The sequence below is a fragment of the Oreochromis aureus genome, linkage group 22, assembly GCF_013358895.1.
Source record: "Oreochromis aureus strain Israel breed Guangdong linkage group 22, ZZ_aureus, whole genome shotgun sequence".
Taxonomy (NCBI): Eukaryota; Metazoa; Chordata; class Actinopteri; order Cichliformes; family Cichlidae; genus Oreochromis; species Oreochromis aureus.
In genome coordinates this window covers 24,024,441-24,044,799 of record NC_052962.1, presented here as the reverse complement: position 1 = coordinate 24,044,799, position 20,359 = coordinate 24,024,441, and the positions used below count along the sequence as shown (strand labels likewise).

The window sequence follows — 20,359 nt, the reverse complement described above, 5'->3', positions numbered from 1 at the left end:
TCGTGTTAGTCACCGTAAATCTCACATACTACTATAATATTTTTATCTTATGGCCTCATGGCTAAATATATTTACATTTTTTGACCCAGATAAATAAAGATTTCACTACTTTTGTATGTCTTGACTTCTCCCGTCTCTAAACTTTAACAAAAAAATATGTTTTTATCTACAGCTTGAAATGACAATTTAAAGACTGGTCATCAGCTGTGTGTTATTATGTCCATCTTAACAGATCATACAGAATAGAAGTAGTGACCCACAGCGTCCCATTGTAAGAAGAGGTAGCATGGCTGTGTGTATAATAATGATGATGATAATAATAATAATAGTAATAATAATAATAATAAAAAATCTCTGACCCACATTGCTGCATATTAACCCTGCTGATAGTTTGTGCATGGGTGAAATTTGCAGACAGATTTTCAAAACAGATGGTTTTAAACACACTGCTTTGTGTATTCATGTCTTTTTTGTTTTTATTATTGTTATTTGTTTTAAGGTGAAAAGGTCTATGCTAGAATGATTGTCTTATCTAACTAATAATATGCATAAAGTCAACTCTCAGTATACCCTTTTGCCTAAAATGCAAACAGCTCTTAATACATGTTAACACAGATGTTTGTTTGTGCTCTGTCTGGTCAGCCATACTGTGTATTTAACTTGGTTTAATCTCTAATATATGCATGTTTGCGTCTGCCTCTCCTGCACTGATCCTGTCCCGCTGTCTTGATGTCTACATTCCTGTCTTCTCTTTTTGTTTCTGTTTGTGTGTGTGTGTGTGTGTGTGTGTGTGTGTGTGTGTGTGTGTGTGTGTGTGTGTGTGTGTGTGTGTGTGTGTGTTTGCATTTTGGCATGTAGTTCTGACACTGACCCCTTGGTTGTAAATATCTCTGATGAAATGGCCAAAACCGCAGTGTGGAAAGCAGTGAACTCGAGTGCAGAGTCTTGTGTCCAACCTGTGAAGCTTAGCGGAAGGTAGCTATGCCATCTCCTGGAGTTTTCCAGAGCCCCTGCACCCAACTCTGTTACTTCAATATGATATTATGCTAAAAACAAGAGGGACTGCTTGATAGTGCTATCTTAATGTACGCTGTGGTCAAAAGCTGAAGCTAGTTCCTGCCTGGAAGTCCACAGCGACTGCAGTTTTGAGTATCGGGAATCAGTTTAATTCTGTAAAAGCAAAGATAATAGTTCCTGTTCCTTTTAGCTATAGCTGTTAACCTGACTTGACTTGACAGGAATATATTTGCAGTAAAATGGAATTCCTCAATAACAGTTTGAAATAGTTTGCACAGAAATACATGTCAAACTCTGCCTTTCCAAGGAAACCAAATCAAAGGGTAGGAAACACTTAGAAATGATTACTATTTATCACCTGGTTCCATCGGACTGGATTCTGATTGGTCCCACATTCAGACTGCACCGTGTTTCATTTATCCTAAACATACTTGCTGTCATGATGTGTATCTCCTAAAGTCACAAAGATTTTTACAATTTGTTTTAGGTATCTTGAAAATGTGAGTAGGTGTGTTGATGCAAAGAGGAAAAACACAGTACTGTGCAAAGGTCTTATGCTACCCCTCATTTCCTTATTTCAAGGAGACAGACTTCCTTGTTATTTTTTGAAGTGGAATTGAGCTTTGAAATACCTTTGGAAAGACTGCAATGTTTGTATTTTTTGCTGCTTTCAGTCCAGTCCTCGTATCTGTATTCTTTCCAGAAGAATGTTTCTTTTTTGTTTTTGTTTTTTTATCCTTTATCACTGATCTATGAATCACCGAAGCATAAGAAAGGTTCTTAACAGAAGGGATGAACCAGTGTTGTGTTAATGTGAATCAATTTTGAACTTTATAGTTAGGTTCTTTGTCACCAGCAGTCTCTTACATAAACACATAATTTGCTTTCATTCATTAATTTATTTAGTTCATTTTGAAAAAGAACCCAAAGATTATCACAGTTTGACATCCGTTTGTTGGTTTCCAAATGCTTCTCTACATCTATTTCCCATCTTACTACCAAAATATGACCAAATATGTGGTGGTGAAGACTTTTGCACCGCACTGTAAACAGCCCTTTTGAGTTACATGCATATTAATTTCACTAGATTTATTTGGGATAAAATAGTGTAATGGTGGACAGAACAAAGTCCACTCACCCACCCACCCATCCATCCATCCATCCATCCATCCATCCATCCATCCATCCATCCATCCATGTCTGTAGATTTAGGCACAAATCTAAGTTTCAAACATCTAGGTACAAAGACAATCAGACACAGAATAAAGACAGGTAGCCTTCCAAGATTGATCCACTATGTCTGCTGTCTTCTTGCCTTGAATATAATTCCTTACCCTGTGGGCCACTTCCTTTTTTTTTGTGTTGTTTTGTGTTGTTTAGTTAGGATCTGTTTTCAAAAATCAAAACTTTAACCTCCTAGGACCTGGCGTCCACATATGTGGACATCACATTTTGGGTTATTTAGACCAAAATACTCAATTTTGCTCTACAAGGGCCTGATATCCACTTACGAGGACATTATACTGCTACTGTTCTATTGAAATTTTAAACAAATATCCTCATTTGTGGCTCTCATTTTTCATAGAAACGAAAATTTGGTAAAAAATAAAAATCTGGTAATTCTTTGTTTTTACATTCATCGGGCCCCAGTATGCCCAAATATCAAAGAGAAATTAAAAATGCATGCTGTGGAAGAGTTCGGGTCTTAGGAGGTTAAGTTCAGTCTCCAAAACCTTTGCACAGTGCTTTGTGTTGACAGATCTTTTGCCACAGTTCTCTCATTAAGTCCCATCCTTACCAAGTTGTACTAAAGCTGGTAAAGACTTGTTAGTGTTTGTAATTAAGAACTATCACTCCTCTACCTGATAGAAATCACACATTTGTAGTTGCTCACAACCCTTAACACCTCCATAAATCTGCCTACGCACTCATTTTCTCTCTATTTGTTAATCCCTGAACAGCCAGGAAAAGGTGGCCTGCGTTAGAGTCGACGTCAGCCCAGACACACCTGGAAGAGACTCCACTACCGAGACGTTCCTGTAATAAATTGTGCAGACCTCCTTTTGTCCTCAATACCTTCTCCTTCACAACACTTTTACCACACTGATGGATGCAATCTTGGAAGGAAAGGGGACACACTGAACTGGAGCAGCGCAACCTCTCTGCAGAGCTCCTTCAGGGCAGCAGATGAGCTCCCTTAAGGATGCGAGTCCTTCTTCAACACACGTCTTGAAGTCCTTCATGTACAGAATGCGTACGAATGGTTGCCAAGATGTACTATAAAGGATAAAACTCCAAGAAACAAAGGAATTCTGCTTTAACTGCCCACCGATGTTCACTGTTCAGAAATTCTCTCTGTCTAGCAGCCATTTATTACTCATTTGAAGCACAGACACCAAAGGAAGGGGCTTCACTGGTGGGGGTGTTCAACTGTGTGAATTTTACTTTTAACCATCAAAACTTTTTATATTTATATTTTTATTTTACTTTCATTATTTTAGCTGTTCATTTTACTCTTTTTCTTTCTTGTTAGCATTCTCCATTTCTTTACATTTGAGGTGGAACTGAGACCTTTCACTAAAGTACACCAGCTTTGAAACCTTTTTGATTAAAGCCATTCAGGTACTGTCGGCACCAGATAATTCTATTTTATATTTGGTCTGGCACAATAAATGACACAAACCAAAACAGACAGAGGTACATTCAGATACTACTACTGCACCACACTAATACTACTGCGTACATCCTTGTCAGATTTGCTCATGAATAATCTCTCCTGTCTCTAGGGGAACACTCAGTATTGATACTGCTGCTCAAAATTAGTTTTTACTGTAAAGCCTCACTGTTCATAGTGTATGTGATCTTATTGAAATATCACGCGTATGTGTACTGTGTTCTTTTAGTTTGTAATATTGTAGAAATCTACTTCAGATGCCATACGAAGTCTGTACTGTATAGTAAGCACTTTGCCAGTATAGTTTCCTACCTAAGATGAATTATGGTGTGTTAATAAAAAGGTTACTCCTCCTCCCTCTGTATTTATACATCAGTCATTCAAATGTTAATTATACAACTCAGGAATCTTGAGTGATTTCTGACTGTCGCCATTTGATATTTTAACCGTCTGTCCACTGTGTTCCTCTCATCGCTGTCATCACGACTATTTTACCTAACGCTGTAAATCATGACATATACAAAGGTGCGAAAAAATGAGAATATTTGTGACCCCCAGATAGCAGCACCTGTTTTTATACTGTCTGTATTGTATTATTATTACTGTATATGTGGGTGCGGGTGTGTGAGTATGAGCGAGCGTGTGGTATAAAGATAATTTGTTTAGCGTTGCAAATCATAAATCATTTTATGCAAAATATTTCTACTGTATATGTAAAAGAATATATTATATTCTAGGAATTCTTATTTTGCTGACAGCAGTCCTGTTTTAGCAATAAGTATTCCATACTGTGCAATGGACGGACTCCTGAACTTGGCTAATATTCAGGCAAAGAATTATTCATCAAACGACTTCTGTGTGTGTTTAATCTGCTCTGTCTGTGTGTAGCTACAGTGACTATACGGACAATAGCTTATGTGCCTTGTTGAAGCTCTTTGTGTACAAGTCTAGTACTGATAGTTTAAGTGTTCAGAAGAGTGGTACAGGCTGTGGCACCATAATGCCAAAGACGGATCGTAGATCATGTCTGTGTGAAGGTTGTAGCCTGAGCCATTGACTCAAAACAGTGTAGTTCAATTTATTCTTCCATTTAAAAATGTAACTCTAAATACTGTTTGTCTGTGTGTGTGTGTGTGTTCTACTATCACAGCTAGTGTTTGCTCACAACATAAAAGCTCTGTAATCAATTTTGAGGTACTGTTTCTTTTCTAAGTGATTAGTGTGTGTCAAAGTGTTGTGCCGTCAACATCCAGAACGAAGTGACATCTATATTAATTTATATATTTGATTAGAGGGGAAAAATGATTCATGTGTGGTTATTTAACTACATATGTGGACGTTAAAATGAAATGTAAAATGTTGTCGTTAGAATCATCAGAGACGGTTAACGTCCACCAACCAGCGAAGAATTTACGATTCCTGTTGTTTATCTTTTTTTCCCACATTGTGAAGTTCGATTTAAGATGCATGAATCTGGATAAACGATCAATAACATGAAGGAGTTTCTGGCCTCTATTGTCACACCAACAACACAGAGTAGAAAATGCATTTGTTTTGTACAGACATCAGTGAAGCACACGGCGTCCAGTTGTTAACTTGAACGATGACTCTTCTGTCATGGCTGATTGTTGAAAAGCAATAAAAATGAATACAAGGTGATTTTTCTTCTGTCTTCATTTAAAAAATACAGATTTTTTCATTATTTTAGGATTTTACCTTATGTTTTATTGATAAATAACCTAAGCTTTCAGTCAACATGATTTAAAACCCAGAACTGTGAAGTGCACTCACTAGGCACTATGTTAGGTACATCTGTTAGCAGTCACTTATTTCTCATTTAAACCATAGATGGCTCAGTGTCAGCTCATGTGGCCATGGACAAGTTTAAAGTGAAGGAAAAACGGTGAATTTTCCACACAACCATCTCTGAGATTTACAGAGAATAATCTGATAAAGACAAAATATTGAGTGACAATGTTCAGTTGATGCGTGAGGTCAGAGTATAGGCAGACTGCTTCAAGGTGACAAGAAGGCAAAAAGCAACTCCTCGTTACAGCCAGGGTATACAGAATCTTTGAATGAACAGCAGGTCAAACCTTGAAACAGAGGCCATAGTAGATGAAGGACCACAACGAGTGTCACTCCTGTCAGCTGAAAACCGTAAACTGACACATTTCAGAGGCTCACCAAATAGTTACTTGTCTGATGTGTCTCGATTTCTGCTGCCACACTCGGTTAGTAGGATCAAAATTTGGCACAAACAACATCAAAGCATGGATGCATAATGCTTTGTATTAATGGTTTAAGCTGCTGCTGCTGGTGTAATGGTGTAGTGGATATTGTTTCGCACACTTTGGATCTCTTTTGTACCAACTGAGCATTAAAAAGGCGTCACAGGGCTCAAACGATCTCAAACTGCTTTCTCGATCATCAACACAATAGTTTGTCCTTTTTTTTTTAGTTTTTGAAGACAACTGGATGTTTTTCATTCTGAAGACAAAAGGTGGCAGCAGAGATCTGTTAGAAACCACTGCGGACAAAAACAGCAGGCACTCTTTCAGTTTTGTAGTTCACACAGCAGTGGGTTCACTTAATTGGTCAATTAAACCTCTTCTGGGGACTAATAAGCTCTTTTTTTTCTCCACTTAGTTTCGAGCCCATTAGAATAGAAATAAAACACATTTTTGTTTTCTTGCACTTACATTATAAATTCATGTGCAAGGTCAGCAATAAGAAAGGTCCAATCCAGAATAGGTGGAGATATGTGGATATGCATATTTATTATGGCTTAATAATTTGGTTTGAATAAAACTTGGCCTTATGTGACAATAAAGCACTTCAGCTATGCACGTTCTCCTTCATGATAAAGTACAAGTCAACATGAATTCACTCTATATGCATATGTGGCCACTGAATGAAGGAGGACGCGCAATAAGCCTGTTTTTAATGTTACAAAGAAAGAAAAGAGACATGGAGGAAAGAGGTTAAACCTCTTGAAGATTTGTCATTGAACAGCACAAGAACTAAGCAAAGGACACGGTTTGACAATATGTTTGACGAGGGAAGGGCAAATGTGTATTTTTAGTTCAGGACTTTATTTTTAATCATGTTCTTTCATGAGTGTACTTCAGCTTTAATGTCCTACGCAAGAAACCATGTCATGGAAAGATTTAGGATACTTCACTTTGAAGTACTGCCAGAAATGAAATCACAGTCCCAGCAGTTTATTCGGGTTATTAAATTAATGGTTACAGTAATTTTAATTCCCCTGATTGAGCATTACATTTGAGCAGCATGTGCCCAGCACTGCTTCAGGCCCATGCATCCGGACCAGAGCTTGCACAGCAGACGCTAGAATAAATAATTCCAGTAAGTATTCACCTCAAGTTTTCTCTTTATTTAAAAAAAAAAAAAAAAAAAAGGATCTTCCGGCTACAAAGTATATTGCAATTTGTAGCCCACTGAAAAATAAATTCAGGATATGCTTCTCATAAAAGAATTAAAGCAGAAATCCTGCTCAGTGCGAACAATTCAGTCATTATTTGTGTTCCTGTGTTAACCTGGTAGAAACTAATAACCACACGATTAAATTACAATGGACAGGATTTTAATAAACATTACAAGTAGTCATTTTCAGAAGATGCACAGTGGCACTGCCTTTAAAAACAAACAAACAAAAACAAAAAACAGTTGAGATTTTTTTATTGTCTTCTCAACAGTCAGACCTTTAGTCAAAATAATAATTTCTTCTGTCATTCAATAATCAGAGACTGTCTGAAAGCATCGGTTTTACATAGTTTCTCCTTAAAAAACAAACAAGAAAATCACACGTTACTAGCCAGCATCACTGGGTTTCACTTAAACACAGTACAAATGTGTTTCATAAAGTCTTGGGCCAAAATAACTCATGTATTACAGGCGCTACATGATTCACTATTAATTACTGAAATTCAGCTTTTACACTAATGTGGCTCTTTTAAAATGTCTTATTGTAATATAACGACAATTACAAATAATTCATTACAATTCGAGCAAAACAACTATTTTAACAATGGCTTCTCACAAAGAAAAAATAAAGATTTAGGTGCCAAAAATGCAGCAGTTACTTGTCATCCCTATGTTTACATGCCGTCGATAGCAATTGATTCGTACACGGTGAACAAACTTCTCGTTGGTTAGTTTAAAATGTCTTTGTGCTGACAAACAAAACAACTTCACGTAAAATTGCCTTTTTTTTTCTTTTTAAAATCGGCCTGCTGTGGTTCTGCTTAAAGTTTCATGTAGACTATTGGGAAACTGTAACACTGCATTGTAAAAGAAAGAGTTTCCCTAACCTGGAGAGATATTCACCCTCCTCTTAAAGAAAATGCTTCTGTGGGGAACTGTGGCAGCACATAGTGCTTGTGGTTCAGTTAGCGCCGTTTGGTGGCCCCTCTGGGATGAGTGACATGAAAAAGGTTATGATGAATGACCACGTGGAGGACAAGAAGCCTGTGTGGGGGGCGCTGTTAGGATCTTCCGCTCCTTCCTCTCCGCTTTCCCCATCCTCATCATCAGAACCATCATCCAACACTCCTTCCTATACGGGGGAAGTCAAATTACAAGAATCAAGTGAGATTACAGTTCTCCCTGATGCTCAGTGCACAAGATTAGAATATATGAGTCATATTTGACTGTGAAATGAGATATCCACTAAATTAGCTTCAGGCATAACGCCCCACACTTTATCTGCATACTTACAAATACATTTCTTCATTCCCCGATGAAATCAAAACGCCATTTTAGTGTTTTTAGCTCGTCTTTCCCTGACACTAGACCGGCAAATTACATTTTTTCTAACCTAATTAAAACAACAACATAATTAACAGACCATTTGAAATCAAGTAAATGTCAGAAAACTGTGAAAAGCCCCACCTAACTTCTCATAACCCACTTGACCTCATTTTTCATGATCTTTGTTGTTTTCTTAAATTGGGCAATCTACAATACAATACCACTGTTATGAGTTATTAAAGACAAGTGGTGGACTATATCCTACAGCTATCTGGAAACTGGTACTTCATTTCACAGCTTGTACTGCAGATAAAAAAAGAAATGGTACTGATAACAATCCAATCAGTTCTGAGTAAAGCACCAGTGGATGAGAGAGGCAGTTACCATTTCTTGTAAGTCTTGGTTTTGTGGCTCTCCCTCGGCATCGTCTTGATTGCCTCCGTCTCCGGGAAGCTGAAGTTCGTTTTCCAGGTTGAACGGAAACCAGCCGGCCTGATGCCTGAAGGCAGAAACAACAAGAAAAAAAATTACAAATGTTTCACAGTGTTGGTCATATCAACTTATTATTAATTATACTCTTGAGTAATCTTTGAGGTACTTATTGTGTGGTATGAAAATGACAAATCCCTGTTGTGTCTACAAAATATGTTTTATAAAAATTCTAAGAGCCTTTAATATTAAGATAAAGGCAAATGATATAAAAGTAATGCATTGTAAAAATCTAAACTTCTGTTGAGTCTTCACAACTTTAAAATTCAAGTACTTCTTTCTGGTTACATTAGGGCAAATACAACAGGGAATCTTCAAAGCAGCGCCGTGTGAAGACACAGGAAATCGCTCTAATCAGAGAGCATTCAAGCATTGTGGCCTTCGTTATAAAGGCAACCATTTTTTTTTAAAGATAAATGTTTCCGGAGAAAAGCATTTATCTATTGTTGTGAATTTCGATGTGAGATGAGACCGAGTATCACCCACTATCGGTGCCTTTTGTTAAAGCACAAATCCGAAAAGGCACTTACAAAATCATGAGACCCAACAATGCAATAACAGAACAAACACTACTGTAAGTACAGACAGGCAGGATTTTCGAGCATTTGTTAGAGTATATATAAAAAAAATTCAATATTTTACGTGACTGTTTCTTAAAATATCCATTTTCTTGTTTTTCCCTACGCCTGGAACGATGTAACATTCTGGTACAAGAAAGTAGTGATAAAAGCACCTTTGAGTCATTTGCCAGCCACTGTTTTAAACAATACCAGAATCCAACAAGATGTAAACTCTCCCAGTTAAAGCTACTGTGTCACAAGCCTGCTGCAAATACGCATCATTTCAGTTTCCGAGTTTGAAGAGTGTGTGTATGTGTGTGTTGACGAATGGTCAAATAGTCAAACAGCACTTTTGCTTGAAATCAAAACAAACAAAAAATGTTTTACAGGATGTTTTAGTGTAGTTCTGATCACTGTATTGTAATGACGGGCATTTAAAACACACGCGTAAAGTAAACTCACAGGTAAAGCACCAGCATGGCCATCATCACCATGACAAAGCGGCTGAAGGACGAGTAGAAGTAGACTATACTGAGTAAGATGGCAGCGCGTGAAAATGTGTACACCCAATCCAGCCAGTCCCGATTGAGCTCTTCCTCGTTCAGGATCTCCCCTCCTTGGGCATTCATCTGGACTTCTGGGTTGCCGTGCCGACCCACTTGGGGTCGTTGACTCTGGGGATGGGACTGGTTAGACTGGGTCGAGGGCTGGTCGGGCCTGAGGTGCTGAGAGGAGGCGGCAAGTAACTGACTAGAGGACGAGAGACAGATGGTGGTAACACTGTTTGAACACGGCCCTAAAAACGTTTTTGTTTTTAAATGGAGAGACTAAAACACAAATGGACTTACTAATGCATGTAGTACTGCCTGGCATACAGCTGCTGCCACCACATGAGTGTCATGGGGTTGTAATAAGCGGGCATATTTGCGGGAGGCGTCGACTGAGCAGAGTGTTGGTTCCAGCTGGAAAAAGAGGGTGCAATATGAAAACAGTGACATTCTCCATTTTTGGAGAAGAGGTTTTAGTCAGAGCCAAAGGAAAAACATCAGCATTGTAATAAAATCATTACTGTTAATACTGTTTATTCAGTCAAATATAACCAATACTTTTGTTTATCACATGGCCAGACATAACAGGAAAACACACCCTCACTGAACCAGAACAACTCATCCATGTGTAAACAATCTCTCTAGGATTGTTGGGAGAAGTTTACACACACTCACCATGACAACAATATATATCAGTAAATTTGGGTTTTTACTGATTTCTGCATAAGTTTTAATTTATTTTGGATTTTTTCTCATCTATACAGGCTCAAATATATACACACACTCAATAAGCCTTTTTATAAGTGGTGCTGAAGGTTCTACAGTGTCTTTTACTTTGGCGGGGTCTGATTAGTCATCATAAATGAGTACAGCTGGTAGTTTCTTTTTGCCAGCATAAAAAGGATTAGGATGCGACCACTAATTTGATTGACAAATATGCACATTTGGAAAGTCCAAGGAACTCAGTGAAGATCTGAAAAGATGAATTATATATTTACACAAGCTTGGACGGTCTCTTGGAATATTTATAAACGATTGCAGATGCCAAAATCATAAGGTCAAACAAATATATGTAAGAACAAGTTATTGAGATGTTTTGCCACTTTTCCACGGTCTGGAAAAAGATCCAAACTGTCAGCTTCAGGAGAGACTGGTTGGAATGCTCAGGAAAATACCCAACTAGAATCAGTAAACTGGAATCTGGAGCAGCCAGGAATGAAACCATCAACCTTCACATAACACATAGCAAGTTGTTGATGCTTTTGTCTTATTTGGATTTAAGTAAAACAATCTCTTTAATTGTGTTTTTTTTTGTTTGTTTGTTTCAGCTCATTCTCAGTTTATCACCATTAAATAGTCTGATTTTACGGTTGTTAAGTAGAGGTAAATAGCTCTTTGTCATTATATGTTAGCTTCTGCTGCTGTAGCACACGCTAAAACTACAGTTATTTAAGATGCAATGTGTTGAAAGTTGCCAAGTCCAAACCCGTAAGATTGCTATGTAAACATTGCAATGGAGGTGTCTTGAGTAACATGTTAAAACTACTTAATAATGAAGTTTATAAGCAGCTGTATTTGCATCGTTTTTCTATTTTGATCATTAGTTGGTCTAGTGAAACAGTTTCCTGAACTACCCTTTGCCTTTGCTCTGCAGTTCAGTAGTTTACCTGTACATAAATTGTGGATACATCTGGTGGTAGGGGAAGGATCCAGCTCGGTGTCTGAGTCCATCACTGCTCCCTCCTGTAGAGGAGTGGCTATCCTGACTAACTCCATTAGAGTTCTGAGGGGCCTGTAACCAGAGAGGGGGAAAACAAGTTCTAGCTTCTTGCTCGCCTTAAAACAAAGGCAAGTGACGTTTTTAAATCTCCAGAGATTTGCAAATTACAGCAGTTAGGTAGCTGATGAAAGAAAATATGGCGATGATGAAATGAAATGCAAGGTCTAAGAAGTACACGGCTGACCCACCGTGGGACGGGCTGTGCTCTCCTGGGGCTTGTTACTGCAGCTCCGGGTGGGCTTTGGGGAGCTGGGAGGGGTTCGTGAGGCACACACCAGATGGAGCATATGGTACTCGTCCTGCTGTAGAAGCCAATAAGAGCTCATTATTAAACACAGCTTAAGTGCAGCATGTTCTTTGGACTTGTTATTTTTAGAAGTGCTTTGAAGTGTTCTTGAGGTTTAAATCTATTTTGTGGACATTTTCTTTATTAGATTAATGCAAAGACAAGAATACTATACATTTTCTAGCTTTATATAAGGCTACAGATCAAAATCCTTCAAAAGAGTTTTCCAAGTTACTGTCTTTGTTAATTACTTATCTGGATATACCTTAATCAGGTGCTGAAAAACTTTTAAAATGTTGCTTCCAGCTTTAAACAAGACAAAATTAACACAAGGGAAGAGACTCTTTCTAAACAAATCAGCAGTAACTCAGCATCCCTGCTTAACCTGTGATGATTGAAACAAATACACGATTCCTCCTTTTTTTGTATGTCATTGCCCATTTATGTACATACTGTATGTATGCATGTTTTGCATGCTGTTTATTTACAGCTGCATAACTATTGCCAACTGAGCTTCTGCCTATTTTGGCTAAGGACAACTTCACAAAAGAGACAGGACATTTAAGATTTTCAATGTTCCTGCTTAAACACAAACATATTAATAATACCTACATAATATTTGAACATATTGAGTTTCTTTACAAAACAGCATGCAATTATAAGAAAGCCCATTATAAAATGCATTACTTTAATAGTGGCCTAGAGACGAAGAAGAGAAAAAAAAAGTGGAACACTGGGTAATAAAACATATTTAAAAAATCAATTAAAAGAGAACAACATAAAAAGAAGGAACACAATAAACTCTCATTAGAGCTGCAATATACCTGTACACACTGTCTTGCTTTGCCCCCTCCTCCACTCTACTCTCTTTTTAGTGGTGATATGTCGGCCAGTTTTTCGTTTTCAAAAATCAATTCACTAGACTTGAATTTACCTAAAAAAGATCAACATGAACATTAAAACTGTTTTCCCTCAAGACTTTGTCATTGCTGTGCCACCTATGGTTACATAATCGTTGTTGCAAGTTACACAAAGAAAACCAGGAGGAAAAGTCACACAGTTACACAGCAACAAATACAAAAGTGAAGTCACTCCGTGCCGATAGCAGAAAAATGGATCAGAGTTGCCTAATTTTGCAGCAATCAACATGAAGACTCATTGACATCCAGTAATTGTGTATAAGGTTGCTTTGTTTGCACAAGCACCGAATGTTCCAGTGAAATAAATAAAAATTACATAAGCATGACGAACTACATTCACTGGACACTTTATTAGGTACAGATCTTTGTTAATGCAAATATCTGACCAACCAATCACATGGCAGCAAATCTGTGCATTTAGGCATGTAATCATGCTTTAGTTCAAACTGAGCATCAGAATGGGAAAGAAAGGTGACTGAAGTGACTTTGAACGTGGCATGGTTGTTAGTGCCAGGGAGCTTCAAGCTGATACGAAGGTAACATTAACTTAAATAATCACTCGTTCCAGCAGCCTAGCTCAATCCCGCTTTTTAATCAGCAGTTCAGGCTAATGGTGGTGGTAGTGTAGTGGTGTGGGTGACACTTTGGGAACCTTAGTACCAACTGAGCATCATTTAAACACCACAGCCTACCTGAGTATTAGTACTGATCATGTCCATTATCACAGTGTACCCATACTCTGATGGCTTTTTCCACCAGGATTAATGTGCCATGTCACAAAGCCCAAATCATCTTAAATTGGTTTCTTAAACAGGACAGCACAGTGACACTGTACTCAAATGGCCTCCACAGTCATTGGATCTCAGTTCAATAGAGGGTGGTAGTGGTAGAATGGGAGGTTCACATCATGGATGTAAAGCCGACAATTCTGCAGCACCCGTTTGATGCCATCATGTCAACATGGCCAAAAAAATCTCTGAAGAATGTTTCCAGTACCTTGTTGAATCTACGCTGCAAAGAGTTATGCAAGTTCTGAATGCCAAAGCGCGTCCAACCCAGTATTAGCAAGGTGTACCTAATAAAGTGTCCTTTGAGTGCAATTCCAGTTTATCTCAGATGTGTGGGAAGGTGTTTCTGTGTAGGCTAGATAAGTTCTTCCACACCTTACTCCATTCCACTTTGAGCGCAGAGAGACTCCTTTGTTGAAATTGTAAACACAGTAAGCAACAACTGTCTGATACATTTTTGTAAATCAGGCAGTTAAAATCTTGTGAGCTCTAGACTTACTAAACTACATGGACTTTAATAAATCCAATGCCTATAACTACACAAACTTACCTTTCTGAGCACATCTTTTAAGGTAAAATGATCCAACAGCAGCTTTCCAGAATACACCAGCCTCTGGTCTTTGGAGCTCTAAAAATAAAAAAAGGACAACGATAACTGGGTCAAAGAAGGAAGCCTAAGTATTATGAACAGCACCAAAAATCTAGGGTACTCAGTTTTGTTTTACATTTTTAAAAGGGTAAAGATGCCAGAAATACAATCATACATTGAAAGAAAACAGAGTTAACTGTTAAATGTACATGACCACAGCATTAAAAGGCAGAAACTTTCTGTGAATGAGTAATAAGGATGGGTTTGTAGTCACCTCAATTGGGATAAGTGGGTCTTAAGAGTGGATTTAGCTCTCCTGACTACAACAAGGTCAGAGTGTGATCCTCTTACAGCTTGCATTCAATCTACAGTTGTTAAAAACACATTTTCCCTTTTAGATCCTGGCCAACTTACAACTGGAAGTGGAACTATTTTCTTATTTTTTGAGATTTCCAAGAATAACTTCCCCCGAGTTACACAAAAATGCACAGGCATTTGGATGAACGCTCTACAGCTTTATCAGAATGCAGTTTGCTCCCATGTATTTAATTTGATTGCATCAGAACAAGCCGAGAGCACAGAGGAAGCAGAGCAAAGTCAGATTAGCAGCACAATAAAGATGGAATACAAACGCCTTCCCTTCATTGTGACGTCAAATCTACAGCCTCCAAGGCTCTTTCAGCTACAAAGACTCTAAGAACCTAATTTCTTTCCCTTCAGAAAAAACATCAAGGTTAATGATCTATGTCACTCAGTGATTATTCAACAGTACTATGACTCACGAGGGAACTCAACAGAACTCAAAAAGCAAAAGTAAGTTTAAGGAAAATGAGGGTTGAGACTGTGTGAGAGCTAAAAATCCAAACACAGTTAAAGGCTACAGAAACAACAAAAAATGCAATTCATTCTCAGAACTGTGTGTAACTGTGAAGCTCATATGTAACAACATGTACACATAGGGGTATGCAGGCATTTCCTGCCTGATATGTGTAACACAATGCAGAAAATAGTCTGGTAATGATATCAATACACAGTTTGTCCAGCAGACCATCTTTCACTGCAGTGTTTGCAATACTGTCACTGTCTGCAGCATATGGAGCAGAATACATGTCACAGCACCATTATGTATCAGTGTGTTAGCTGATTTTGTAACTCTAACATATTGCGTGTGTCATTCTTAAATATGTACTATTAGCTGTTGAACTGATATTGGATATTTCAGCTGATTAATAAATCAGAATAAATAAATAAATAAATCTAGTCTGATGACATCCTGACGACCTAGCTGACTTTCTAAACCAAGTAACTGAGGTCTGAATTTAAAAAGGCAAGGAAACACTTGTTACATATTTATGTTATGAGTATCTTTCTAACCACATAACCATCTACCAACACTGCAGTGTTTCTCAAACTGTGGGGCATGAACAACCAGAAGAAAAATATGAAGTTGAATGAGTATAATGACTTTTTTTTAAATCATTACAAGGGAAGAACAAAAAAAAAAAACAAGAGTTTGCTTATGCAATAGTTTCCATTTAATTAAAATTCAATTTTTCATCTTTCTTTTTAAATTGTAAATTTTTTATTAAAATAGCCAGAAATAAAATTCTGTTAGCCTCTGAAGTGAGGCGTACCAAAGAAAAAAAAAGTTTGAGAACTACTGCATTACTGTATGCTATTAAAAACAAATAGTAGCATTTGTTTTGATAGCATAATGCTATCAAAACAAATGCTACTTCAGCTGCTGCTGAAGTAGCAGGAGCTGCTGCTTCTACTTCAATAACAGTGATCAGCTGGTTTGGATAACAAAAACAAAGTAGGAAAGTGTGAACATGATCAGAGGGAATTAACACGCAAGTCAACCTCTTACATCAACAGCTTTGATTAAATAAGTGTGAGATACTCACGGGTTTACTCGGATACACATCAGACAGGTGAGCTTTGAGTTTCTCCACAGTCCAGTTCTGGTAGCAGTTGATTGTCTGATCATCATATTTCTGGTTGGGAGCCCTGATCACAAGGGTGACAGGATTGTCCACAACAGCTTGATCCATGACTCATTTGTCTTCAGTGGAAAACAAGAGAGAAAGGAGATCTGGACTACGAAGTGTGTGTCCTTGTTCCAGCTCTGTTAGTTTTCAAATAGGTTCCTGGCACCATCGAGGGGAAAAAAATCTCACACCTTGAAGAAACAGAAATGACAACATGAGTTTAGGGTTGCACAGGTGGCATAGTGACATATCACGTAGTAAAATGAAGCAAATAATAACAGCACGGGAAAAAACAGTTCAATATTTTCCGACAGAGAAAGAAGAGTTACTCGTTTTTATCCTGTATTCGCCCTGACACACATTGAACCAGACATTTATTTAATTACAGCTACAACACCCGCGGCAACACTGTAACAAGCTCCCAAAGTAAACAATAGCGCTAAGGACAAAGTGATATGCTCTAACAGAAAACTAACGCTACGTTTTGTCAGGGGTAATTAATGGATGGCTAAGCTAACGTTAGCTTTAGTAGGTTCTCTGCTACTAACAGCAGTCAAGTCAAGCTAAAAAAGTTGTCGCCTTGGATAACTACCCGCCCAAATTACAATGATCTAGTTGTAGAACGGTGTTCTTGTAAAACTAAGCTATGACGTACCTGGTTAACGTACCTGGTTTAACCCCGGACAGCAAAATGTTGTCTAGTTGGCTGAACGGAGTGAACCCGGTTGTCGTACTTCTTTGATGGATTTCGGAAGGTTGTCAACATTCGACGTTATGCTTATTACTGCCACCTGTCGGACTTTAGTATGCATTACAACAAAGACACGCTAAAAAAAGACTGTGAAGATGTACGTTTAATATACATTTCAAAGGAGTCTCTGCAGTCCTTTGAAACAGCTTGTAGAACCCCTTGAGCAGCAATTCTTCAAGTAGTATTTTCTGTATGACTTTATCAGTCTCTGATATTGCTGAAGAGGAATTTTGGCCCTCTCTTCTTTACAAATTTTCTTGAGCTCACTGAAGTTTGCAAGCATTGGTCTTAAGATCCTGCGACATGGCCTCACTTTGACTCTAAAATACTTTGGTATACATAGGAGTTCATGGTTAACCCAATGACTGCCCAGGTCTTGTGGCTGCAAAACAACCCCAAATCATCAATCCTCCTCCATGTTGTTGATATGAGGTGTTTGTGGTGATATGCTGTGTTTGGTTGCTGTGCTATAAGCCCAGATGCCTCTTTGGTCTCATCTGTTCAAAGGACACTGTTCTAGAAAGCTTGTGATTTGTTAAGGAACTGTTAAGGAAATTTGCGACAATAAGCCATGCTACAATGTTCATTTTAAAGTTTATATTCTTTTCTGGCAACCTTTCCAAACCAGCCATACTTGTTCAGTCTTTTGTAACTGCACTGTCATGAACTGTTGCCTTTAGCTTGCGAACTGAAGCCTGTAGATTCAGACATGAAACTCTTGGATTTTTTGGTCATTTTGTACTTTGCAGGGATGTCCAATCAAATGCAAATTAACTCATTTAATTAGCAGCACGCAACTGCTACTTACCCTCTTAATACTGGAATAATGGAAGCAGTAAGGGTGTACTTAGTTTTTCCACAGAAATGCTCTTTTCCACTGGAGTTAATGTAAATTTCTAATAGATGTGGACTTCATAATAAAAATACTATAGAAAACTACATTATTGTGCAAGAAAGAAATGGTAAAGAAAATGGAAAAATTATTTGCCTACACTACACTTGCCTATAAAGACCATTTGATAAGCACAACCATTTATTGCACAGCATGTTACCTGCATTAAATCTATTAGGTCAGGACAATTTGCATATTAATGATGAAGGAACTGAGCTCACAGCCCGTTGTTTATTCAGTGGGCTAGTTTCAGTCATTGTGATCAAAGGTACTGTTTATAAGGCTGAGGAAACCTGCAGTCAGCTGAGCCTGAAGAAGTCACTTAGATGTGTGACGAAATGTTTCGCTGAAAACGCTCCGACCAGATGAACAGAATCAACTTTTTGGGGTAAATCCACTAGACTTACCAAAAAAGCTTACATTCAATACAGTATATACATATTGACAATTATTATATTTTGATGAATATGCTGCTGATGATTTACCTGTTTTCATGCCTTCTGCCCACATGACAACAGACAGTCAGAAATAACTGTTGTATTTTTCTTTAACTATTTTTTCACTATCAGTAATTAAAACAATTGACTGATTGATAACTAACAGAAAAAGAAACAGAAGCCCAAACATTAATACATTTATCAGAGTTGGGTCTAATACAGTTGAAAGCCTTCTCACTGCCATCTACTGGTAGCATGATGAAACAGCCTTGTCTCTTTCTCATTACATCAAATGGTCATTGTGTTTGGTGTCCTTGGACAGCTTTTATCTAAATTATATTCAGCACAGTTGTGGAATCAAGGCTGGGACTATGCAACAGTGAGATTAGTATGAAGAAAAATGATGGATGTGCAAGAACTGAATTCATAGTGGTCTGTTAAGTTGGGTGCAGCAGTGACGGGAGAGCTTAAGATAGCCAAGACAGAATTTATGCATATTCAAACACAGCAATAAATAAATAATTGAATGGAAATTAAATATGTAAAATAAAACAAAACTTACCGAAGCTTAGTGAGTTACTGTCAGGTCATTTTTGTTGTTGTGCAATGAGATTATAGTTGACTGACCAGGTAATGTAAAGATGAATATTCTACTTAATGTTGCAGATTATTGTTCTTTGGGAAGTGCACTCAGAGGCAGGGACTGGAAAAATACAGAATGGAAAAATACAGCACATTTTCCTCATAGTTACTACATGCAGATTTGTCACCTACAGTAAGTAATCACCTTAACACGTTTGGTACACAAACAAATAAAATGATCAGACCCCTATTATAGCATGCAGTGCTGCATATAATAACAGAAACTACGTTGGGTGATTTTGACCTTCACTGAAAACCTGAAAATAAACTTGCTCTGGAAATGGGTCAGCCTACTTCCGATTGACTCAGCCATCTCAAGAGACCCTTCCAGTCCCCTGACGAGAACAAGTCTCATGCTATTACTTTTACGAGTAGCAGAGAACATCACATTTTTCATCCTGTGCTAATGTCCCAGCTTATTGGTTTCTTTTGTATGGGATAAAAATACATTATTATCTTTGTATCAGTTGCAGTCACATAAAAAGCAAACTGCAATGCACTTTTTAATTGCCCCATGCATCAAGGCGAAATCTTTGAGTAGTAAACCCCTGCATGGCCAATATTACCTCAAGTTTCTCCATTTTATTTGCATGAGTAAAAATGGATATCAAGCCCTTGTAGAGCAAAATTGAGTATTTTGGTCTAAATAACCAAAAATGTGATGTCCACATATGTGGACGCCAGGTCCTAGGAGGTTAAGGAAAAATAATAATTTTGCAAAACAATAATTTAATGAATGATTATTTCAGCAACTGTTCATTTACTTACTCTGAGTTACGCAACCAGACACTTCTGAGAATTAACACATACCTCATCGGGGCAGGTGAAGCACTTTTTGTGACGTCCATCATGTTTGTCTTCACGTTTTAATTCACTCTCAGTGGATGCAACATGTTGACAAGGTGGTGTTCAGTATAAAAAGTAGCAGTCAGCGTTACAGCGGTCTCCTTTTTGAAGGGCACATGTTTGTCTTCACATTAGATGCATATCCAATTTCTTTTTTAAGGGCACTACATTCCCCTCTTCCTCTTCCTGTGTGTGTGTCCATCTATTAGTGCTATCACAAAGGACTGTTTTTCACACCATGCCTCAATTTAGCAGTGGGTGATAATATGGGACACCAACCTGTTCCCACTGTTTGTGTGATTTCAAAAGTGGAAGGGATTGAAATTACGTCTGCTTTAACCTAAATTCTAATTTTCCATCCCATTAGAAAATAATA

The 20,359-nt window shown here is 37.8% G+C and overlaps 2 protein-coding genes across 9 annotated transcripts in view; one reads left to right on the top strand and one right to left on the bottom strand.

The window, feature by feature from the left end:
• The window catches only part of LOC116319416 (sodium bicarbonate cotransporter 3-like), a 45,983-nt gene extending 40,633 nt beyond the window's left edge, over nt 1–5,350 (top strand). For 6 of the 7 annotated variants that reach the window (XM_039605575.1, XM_039605574.1, XM_039605576.1 and 3 more), the window contains 2 exons: nt 859–975; nt 2,979–5,350. In XM_039605575.1, the coding sequence (XP_039461509.1) occupies nt 859–975; nt 2,979–3,060 (199 nt within the window). In that variant the 3' untranslated portion in view covers nt 3,061–5,350. The remainder of the gene's footprint in view (nt 1–858; nt 976–2,978) is intronic. The other variant, XM_031738736.2, reaches the window with a different exon arrangement.
• A 1,931-nt stretch (nt 5,351–7,281) lies between these two features.
• Nucleotides 7,282–17,183, bottom strand: LOC116319427 (homocysteine-responsive endoplasmic reticulum-resident ubiquitin-like domain member 2 protein). Of its 2 annotated transcripts, none has more exons than XM_031738751.2 (9): nt 17,084–17,183; nt 16,332–16,606; nt 14,386–14,463; nt 12,030–12,143; nt 11,729–11,853; nt 10,362–10,475; nt 9,976–10,263; nt 8,849–8,963; nt 7,282–8,270 (listed from the first exon to the last, which is right to left on the bottom strand). In XM_031738751.2, the coding sequence occupies exons 2-9, from the start codon at nt 16,476–16,478 to the stop codon at nt 8,100–8,102; spliced, it is 1,152 nt and encodes a 383-aa protein (XP_031594611.1). In that variant the 5' UTR covers nt 16,479–16,606; nt 17,084–17,183; the 3' UTR covers nt 7,282–8,099. The 2 variants fall into 2 exon arrangements, with proteins under 2 accessions (XP_031594611.1, XP_031594610.1); XM_031738750.2 differs by having other exon boundaries at nt 17,071–17,171.
• Between the last annotated feature and the right edge of the window lie 3,176 nt (nt 17,184–20,359).

Excerpts from the sequence above, each read along its gene's own strand:
- LOC116319427 (XM_031738751.2), bottom strand. The coding sequence starts at position 16,478 with ATGGATCAAGCTGTTGTGGACAATCCTGTCACCCTTGTGATCAGGGCT. Across the intron at positions 10,264-10,361 it reads AGGCAGTACTACATGCATTA|TCAGTTACTTGCCGCCTCCT; the intron begins GTAAGTCCATTT and ends CTCGTCCTCTAG. Across the intron at positions 8,964-9,975 it reads GCCATGCTGGTGCTTTACCT|GCATCAGGCCGGCTGGTTTC; the intron begins GTGAGTTTACTT and ends TTCTGCCTTCAG.